The sequence below is a fragment of the Urocampus carinirostris genome, chromosome 9 (genome assembly GCF_059441175.1).
Source record: "Urocampus carinirostris isolate Australia breed hairy pipefish chromosome 9, RoL_Ucar_1.0, whole genome shotgun sequence".
NCBI lineage: Eukaryota > Metazoa > Chordata > Actinopteri > Syngnathiformes > Syngnathidae > Urocampus > Urocampus carinirostris.
In genome coordinates, this window is record NC_142357.1 from 12,260,268 (window position 1) to 12,269,090 (window position 8,823).

Consider the following 8,823-nt stretch of genomic DNA (forward strand, 5'->3'; position numbering starts at 1 on the left):
AATTGAGCGCCGTGGCAACCGTGACAGGACCTGGCGCCACACGGCGGGGACCAATTGGGCGCCATGGCAACCATGACAAAAAATGCTTTATGTAAAACAAGATTTTAGATGTAAGGTCAGGTTCCTGGACAATTCTCAATTATCTGTTATTTATTTTTACACAAAACTAATGTCTCCCTAGATTTTTCTCAAGAAATTCGCTAGGTATCTTTACAAGTAATCAGAAAATGTTCATTTGATTATTTAAAATTATTTGAAGTTTAAAAAAAGCATGGTCATAAAGCTATGAAAGAGGATAGACTTTTTCTTCCTTCATGTTTTTAAATCAACAATTGGGTCTTGAGACGAGACAGGTTAAAAACAAGCGCTTGACTTAGCAGATACTGATATTATTACTGTTAAACAAATAAATGAATAACAATACATTTTATGGGCTTGTGAATGCAGAACAAAGCTGTATTCATTTTACAAGTGACCTTTTGAAGTGGTTGACAATCATTTATTTACCAAAGGAGCCAACCCCAGTTGGCTATAGCAAAATCGGAACAAGTCAGTCCAGACGGAGTCGTGCGGGTAGCCAGATACGGCTCAAGGCCTCCCATCCCAAAAGCAAATCAGAACACCACCTAGAAAAATGGAGATACTCTAAAACTGAATGAATGGATACAGTAAGACAAAGAAAATAAGTAAATGACTACATTTGGATACATGAATAATCATAAAGTGCACGAATTACCATTAAATGATTAACTCTATTCAAATAATGTGACGATTAAAAGAATGAAGATGACAGAACTGGAAAAGTCACACGCTTATGACTACATATATCCATTGACACATTTCAAGTTTACAATGACCAGCACAGTGGACGGCACATAAGAATAAACTATCCATGGTGAAATCATTTTTGAGAAATAGCTGTATTAGCAATTTAAAGCTTTGTCTACCTTGCTTTGAAGACGAAACCTTCCAATTATTATTCTCAATGATCATCACCTACCACAGGCTAGTCAGATATCCTGCGTACAGCTGGCAGCTTTTGTCCTTGCAAGTGGCAGAAGAGGACAAAAACAAGGCCAGTAGTAAAGACCTCTCAAAAAGTCTAATAAGGTCCATGGGATCTTTGCAACGCTCCACTACTTCCTCAATTTAATATCACCCCAGGTCTGTCGAGCCCCAGTCGTCATGGTTACTTGAATCAAGCAAACCTAGACAAAATCATGTACCCTATCAGGAAAAAGTGGAGACAATTACATTCAGGAAGTAGTTGCTCTGTCTAAAGGTACATTGAGCCAACAGTAATGGTCAACGATGGTGCTTGTATTGTCTGCAAAATAATGAACTCAGGTGACTATTGGGTTAAGAAACTGAATATTATTGGTCACTGTTTAAATAAATAAAGAAGAAATCATTGTTCAGGGATCCTTTAATCACCTGGGTCATAGCGGCACAACATCCTGTACTGTGTCTTGGGCAAGTAGAGCCAACCCTCTGCAGGCCGTTTTTTGGGTAAAAGAGAATGTTGCACAAAGCTACGTATTTGAACATTACACGGATCAGCATTTAACAGGAAAACTCTACATTTGGACAATTGCGTGCAATAAACATTTTTCATCCTGTCAAAGATTTTTTTTTTACGGGTGGTCAAACAAACCTTATGTTTTCAAGAATTGTTATTATTTCACTTTTGAAAGTAAAAGAGAGAACGGGGAAGAAAAACAAATCACACACCAGAATCATCTCTCACCAGACAATAGAAACGCAGCTTCCCTGTGTGGAGTTTGCATGTTCTTCCTGTTGCTGCATGGATTTCCTACGGGCACTCTGGTATCCACCCAAATTTCAAAAAACATGCATTTTAGGTTAATTGGTCGGTCCAAATTGTCCCTTGGTGTGAATGAGCGAAGGAGTTGTCTGTCCCTGTGTGCTCTGTGACAGGCTGGCAACCACTTCAGGGTGTTCCCTGCCCAGTACCTGAAGAAAGCTGGAATGGGCTCCAGCACCCCTGTGACCCTACTGAGGATAAGCAGTGCAGATAATGGATGGATGGAGGGATAATAATAATAATAACAATAATACTAATACTAATACTAATACTAATACTAATACTAATACTAATACTAATACTAATACTGATACTAATACTAATACTAATACTAATACTAATACTAATACTAATACTAATACTAATACTACTAATAATAATAATGATAATAAAAATAATAATAATGCATAAAGCCAGCAACAGGAGCATAAAAAGACATTGATACTTGACACATATACACAAATACTAAATTCTTAGACAGAAAACAGGAAAAAGAGAATTTAATATAGCTTCTCTATACACACTTGTCTTACAAACATCAGGTCATCAAAGTCTCCAGATTTAGAACCTTAAACAAGTCCCAGGCAGCAAAGTCAAACACAAATACTGCAAATATTTTTGTCCATCACATGTTATGTGGAGCACTATGTGTTTGTACTGACTATTTTCAGTGTGTACCTGTAGCTAGTAGTCCAGAGTCCATATGGTCATCTATAGTCTGCTTGCCATCACGGTCATTTGGGCTTCTGTGTGTCCGTAACGAAGTAGCATAGCAGCCTTTGTAGGTGTCAGGCAGCTTTTATGTAGCAGCCAGCAGACTTAATTACGCCTCCGTCACAATGAATGAATGAATGAACCGGAATGGATTTGCCTCATCTCCCCCGGCACGGGGCTAATGCAGTTGCTGACGACGGGCGCTATCTCATTCTAAAATCTGGATTGCTCTTGCAATTCCGGAAACACATCTCTCATTTAATTGGCAGTAACCCACTGGGCTCATTATTTTGTCTGTCTTCTTTTAGTTTCTTTACTAAAACGCCAATGAAAATTTGCATTTGACTGAACAAAAATTGGGTGTCATTTGCAAGAGTTATGGGTAATGACAGTACGGACCTCCACAGTGTTTTACTGTGAATTCCGGACAGCAGAGCGTACCTGATTAAAAGCCCCATAGGCGAATTTAAGGAAGAAACTCAACTTTGTTTTTGTACAAGCCAGATCCAACATTTGGCTGCAGACATAAACAGCCATAAAAATGACACTTACTTCCATTTTTTACATTTGGAAAAAAAAAATCAGTGGGGAAATGTCTAGTGCAGAAAAGTAACACATTATGCCACGATTAGACATTCGCTTGACTGTGTCTGCAGCTGTCGTTTTCCATCAATTAGGGCAACAGTCTGTATTAAATAAATTGGTATCAAAATATACTGAACGCATGAGTGCGGCAAAAAACATTCACAAAACAAAACTGAATTTACTGTTCTGACTAAAATTCAGAAGCCCGTATAATCACAACAGCCTGTGAACAGTATGTATCAAAGGGGCACATGACAAAGTAATAGAGTGAAGTATTGCTGCTACTACTACATAAAACAAATAAACTTCCATAAATGCTTGGAATCTTTATCAAAAGTAGTGTCCGCTGATTGAATATTTTAGTATGAAAGCAGGTGTCATTTAACGGGTGTATTTTTCCTGAAAAATGTGACATCATATAAGGTTGTATATAATTATCAGGTACTCGTCCTTCGCTAGCAACTACCGTTGGTGCTAAGAAAGAAAGAAAGGAAAAAAGAAGATGCCGCATCATATTGTAATACGCAGAAAAAAAGGAGCAGGTTGTCATCTAGAATTTGCAGTAATCCCTTTTACCATTTTTTGAACATCAAATGAAAATCAGAACAAAAACAATAACTCAACAACAGAATAACGTTACATAATATGTTCGAAAGGGGGTAGTAAGAAGCAAATGCTTATATTACCTACCCCTTCATCTTCCCCACCAAATATACCAATGATGTAACAACAATTGTAATGATATTAATAATAACAGTTTTGATATAAGAATGAATATATAATGTATAATGTATAATATAGAATGTATAATATATAATATAAGAAGAACCATTAATTAAAATAAATGCATTTGACTTATAAAAGGTGTAAAATGAATAGGTGTGTATAAAGAATGGAACACTTACTTAGGCCCATTAGCATTTGCATACAGGCTAACTACTAGCTTGAAGCCATTTGTGCTAGCTACCTGAATGTAAATGTTTATGGCCAAAGTTCACATTCTATAGGTGAACAAACTTTGCAGGGAACACAAAAGCAAAGTTCAGGTCGAAAGAATAAAAGGGTTAACTGACGGAGAAGATTTACCTCTGTGTCCATTCCAGTCATGGCTCCCTTCACCTCTACCACCACGGCAATGTTGCTAATCGTGTTCACTTTAAGCAGCGTTTGGGCTCAGTCCTTTTTCATGGACAAGCATGGATCGGAACAGGACCAGAGCATTCTCGTGCGCCACCTAGCAGAGCACATGGACAAGCTAGAGAGGGACGCAGCCGAAGCAGGTCGGTTGTTAAAATGACACAACATGATATGAAGCGATGAATTTGGGCTTTATGGCATCACCACTTTAAAATTGCACTACTCCTCTCAGGACTTTTATGTCCCTGATTTTCCCACTAAAATATCTTTTTTAAAACTGTTTCCATATTGAAATGTGTCACTGCATATAAAACCATGGTTATCTATGATTTTTTTTAATGAATTCAGTCATTCATATCTCCTTCATTTAGTCATTATAAATGCACCTTACAATCATCCGTATAATTGTATGTATTTATTTACGTATTTACTTGTTTTATTCACTTGACGTCACAATTTGTTTAATAATATACTTGTTATACAGTCTGTAGATTGTTCTAATGGGTGTTCCGATAAAGTGTTGGATCGGTGTCCATGAGCCTTGCCTTGTATCTGATCCAACTACCTCCCCAAATTAGTCTGGATAAAGGACTGGTGGTAAGCTGGGATTTGGGGAATTTGTTTTGTTTTTGGCATAGATTTCAATAATTGTCAGCCAATTTGATAGCGCATGTGAAACAATTACTGCATTGTGCTGTACCCACAAGCCCAGAATTTTCGGTTTTATCTGTTTTTATAGTAAAGACATCAACAGAACTGCTTTATTCAGCATTTGGCCTGTAACCCAACAGCCAAACAAGCTTGTGGGCAAAAGAACGTCTGTCTTCCTTCAAAACATACACAAAGTACAGTAGGTCTACATCCAGAGATGCTGTGTTTAGAACAGAGCTGACACCGTCACCTAGCAAATACAACTGGACGGCAATGCAGGCTCGCAATCTGTGTCGTCGGGCTGTCGCAACTTGCACATCCGGTTTTATGTGCTACATGTCTCATCTTGTCTGGTCTCATCTCCATGATTTAATTAACAAAAGAAAAATGCCAATTCTCCTTATGGGAGGTATTAAGTTAAAGGGAAAACAAAGAAGAAGCGTCAGTAAAGGAAAATACTCCATTTAATGTAAATCCATTGTTATCTTGTGGTATGTGTGCAGCCAAACCAGTAGCCTTTGCGGCAGCGCTCATCGCCAGGTCAGAATTTACCTACTTGGGGCCCTTCAGCACTGATTCAACACTGGTATTCAGGAGAGTCCTCACCAATCTTGGGAATGGCTATGACACTGACACAGGTAGGAAGCACTGTATTGCCTTGTTTATCAAAGCATACTTCATCTTACTCTGTCATGGAGGATCGTGTTTTATTTCTGCCTGCAATATGGGAAAACCTAAATATAGGGACCATTGATGTTTGAGAAATGTGTTTTCTACACTGAACAGCTTATATTTAGTATCCAAAGTCATCTTATTTTTATTCATTTAATATTTTTTATTAAACGCAAAACTAACTTTAGAAAAAAAAACATTGGGGTTCCTTCTTCCAAAAACACAACAAAATGGGTTTACAAATCTTGGTACAGCTGAACAGATTTTCTAATGCAGTCCTTGTATTTTTCAGTATTTGTGTAACTGCCCTCTATAGAAAAAGTTTTGGACTGCCCTTACATAAAGACACCATATAGCAGAGGTGCCAATTCATCCATCCATCCATCATCTGCACCGCTTATCCTCAGTAGGGTCACGAAAGTGCTGAAGCCCATCCCAGCTATCCCCAGGCAGTGGGCAGGGGCCACCCTCAACTGGTTGCCTGCCTGTCACAGAGCATACACAGACAGACCACTCACTCACTCATTAACACCTAGGGACAATTTGGACCGGCCAATTAAGCGGATGCGCATGTTTTTGGAATGTGCCCGGACCAAACCCATGCAAGCATGGGGAGAACAAGCAAACTCTACACAGGAAGGTTGGTAGCCGGATTTAAAGCCATGACGTTAGAACTGTGCCACTAACCACTCAGCTTCTGTACCACCGTGGCATTAAGGGTTGGAATTGGGGGGTTTGGTCACCTGATGACTAAAATGGCTGCGCCCTGTTTGGCTGCGGCTGCATCGGCTCGCTACAGTTTAACTGTACGGGTCAGGTGTATCAACATTTCGTTCTGTGTGCATTGTTACAAAGAATGACAATAAAAGTAAATTCTATTCTAAAGGGGCGGCAGTAGCTCAGGAGGTAGAGCGCTCGTTTTGGGATCAAGGGATCCCAGTTCGAATCCCAGTTTGTCCGTGTTACATGCTGAAGTGTCCTTGAGTAAGACACTGAACCCCTATTACCCCCAATAGGCAGGTTAGCGTCTTACATGGCTGCAAGGCCGCTATTGGGAAACATGGAGCGCATTGGGAAGTCATTGACTTGAAAAGCGCTATATAAATGCAGATCATTCACTTAAACATTAAAATATCTATTTTACATGTTTACCTTATGTAATACAACTTACCTCAAAGTTTTTATGTGCCGGTAAAATTGATATAGGCCTAATAATGCCATCATAAGGGCACCATTAAACTAGTTTTCTATATTTGAAAACGAGATGTCACTATACTGTGCAGTGCAACCGAAAACAAGTCCTAAAAAGCAGACATGGGACCAAGTCACACATGTGCAAGTCTCAAGTAAGTCTCAAGTCTTCACCTTCAAGTCCCAAGTAAGTCCCAAGTATTTTTTTCTTGGGCAAGTCAAGTCACAAGTCAAGTCCCGAGTCTTAGATTGCCAAGTCCAAGTCAAGTCACAAGTCATAAAAACAGCGACTCGAGTCGACTCGAGTCCAAGTCACTAAGTCTCAAGTCCCCATGTCTGCTAAAAAGCACAAGGAAGAATTCAAACTAAAGGGACTGAAAGTGACCAAAACGTACCATATGTCCTTCTCACTTTCTGGCCAGCCTTCTGCGAGATTTTGGGTTTTTGGGAACCTGTCCCAGAAAGATGAGAGGCTCATGTTGAATGAAATAAATGTAAGTTTCTCAACTTACAAGTATTTAGAAAAATGCACGCTCTGTAATCTTGTTTTTCATTCAAACCAATACTGTTTTTTAGTGACTAAGCTTTTTCTTTTACCACTAGAAAGCACTAAAAAATACACATTGTCCTTTGAAGTAAAGAGTTATGAAAATTTGAATTGAAAGTGAAAAAGTTGTTGAGGGTTGTTTTTAACACAAGCGTGGGTCAAACCAACAGAATATGTTCCACAAAAACACTGGGGACAAAATGGCAAGGCACAGGCGCCGTATACCTAGAACTTGAGTTTTCAATTCCTTATGTTAACCCTGCGGTGGTCCTCAAAATCTTCCCCATAGGCATCTTTACAGCTCCCGTCAAGGGTCTTTACTTCATCCTATTCAACGTCAGCGTGGGCCGTTGGGGGTCAGTGAACGCGGCTGTCACAAAGAATGGCGTCAACATGTTCTCCATCTACAACACTCGAGGAACCTTTAGCAGCGACGCCAACGGGATGCCACTGGAACTGGAGGCGGGTGACAAACTGTCCGTCACCCTCCTCAAAGGAAACACCATCTTCGACCAGAGCCAACTCACCACGTTCAGCGGCTACCTCATTCAACGCATGTAAACTCCATTTTAAAGAGACAAATAAAATGTGTCAGTTACCTTGAGTTTGTGGATTTTGTGATAGTGATTGGAAATCCGACTCCTCATTAGAAAATGTGTAAGAATGCAATATTATAATTGCTTCCACTCAATTTACACTTTCAAATTGTTTAGCCTATACTAAGAAAACTACACAGAGATGACACCACTCATTGACCAGTCACAAGCACCTTTGATAGAGAGAGAAAGAGAGAGAGAGAGAAAAGGGGGAGGAGAGAGAATACAAAAGATAGAGAAAGAGACTCTTGCTTCACTTACATGAAATTACACTAACTTTAAAGACAAACCCGAAGGGTGTTTACATTTACCTACAAAATAAAACTATATAGAATTATGGTGGCGCAGTCTCAAACACAGAGTAACCAGATGCTGAATTTCTCTCCATGTAGATATTTAACTGTCACGGACCAGAAACGGAGATGGGACCCAATCGCGCTCGTTTACTCAGCTTTATTTAGAAGGAGGAAAGGGCATGCACCCACGATCCGGTGATCATCGGTCACGGGTAGCAGATCACTTGAAACGCGAAAGTGGCACTTCCGTGTCGAGCGAAGGCAGTGTCGAGAGCGAGAAAAAACAGGTCCAGGACAGAGAAGCAAAAATGTTAAACGTGTTCAGTAAAGGGGTCGGCACCAGGCAGCACGGGAAACAGGGCAGGATAGAGTCAGGAGTCAAAAAAAGCTGGCCTTGCTTGTAGCAAAGGTTCGCAGACGAACTGACAATCGATGACAGGAAAGTAGGGGTTTAATAAGAGGTCAGCAGCCAATCAGCGTCCGTGGCTGTGGGCGCCAACGGAGCAGACTCAGTTGCATGACATTTAACCTACCGTGTTTACTAACATCTAATCAAAAATTACAACCATAAAATGAAATCCTGAAATCAGGGAGTCAGCTTGCAAGCAC

General features: G+C 39.8%; 1 protein-coding gene across 1 annotated transcript; it reads left to right on the top strand.

The window, feature by feature from the left end:
* Positions 1–3,466: 3,466 nt before the first annotated feature.
* Positions 3,467–7,883, top strand: LOC148359331 (complement C1q tumor necrosis factor-related protein 3-like). The gene is made up of 3 exons (XM_088343991.1): positions 3,467–4,404; positions 5,416–5,550; positions 7,612–7,883. Exons 1-3 carry the CDS (start codon positions 4,230–4,232, stop codon positions 7,881–7,883), a joined length of 582 nt encoding a protein of 193 aa, XP_088200117.1. The 5' UTR covers positions 3,467–4,229.
* The last annotated feature ends 940 nt before the right edge of the window (positions 7,884–8,823 follow it).

Excerpts from the sequence above, each read along its gene's own strand:
- LOC148359331 (XM_088343991.1), top strand. The coding sequence starts at position 4,230 with ATGGCTCCCTTCACCTCTACCACCACGGCAATGTTGCTAATCGTGTTC. Across the intron at positions 4,405-5,415 it reads GAGGGACGCAGCCGAAGCAG|CCAAACCAGTAGCCTTTGCG; the intron begins GTCGGTTGTTAA and ends GTATGTGTGCAG. Across the intron at positions 5,551-7,611 it reads TGGCTATGACACTGACACAG|GCATCTTTACAGCTCCCGTC; the intron begins GTAGGAAGCACT and ends TCTTCCCCATAG.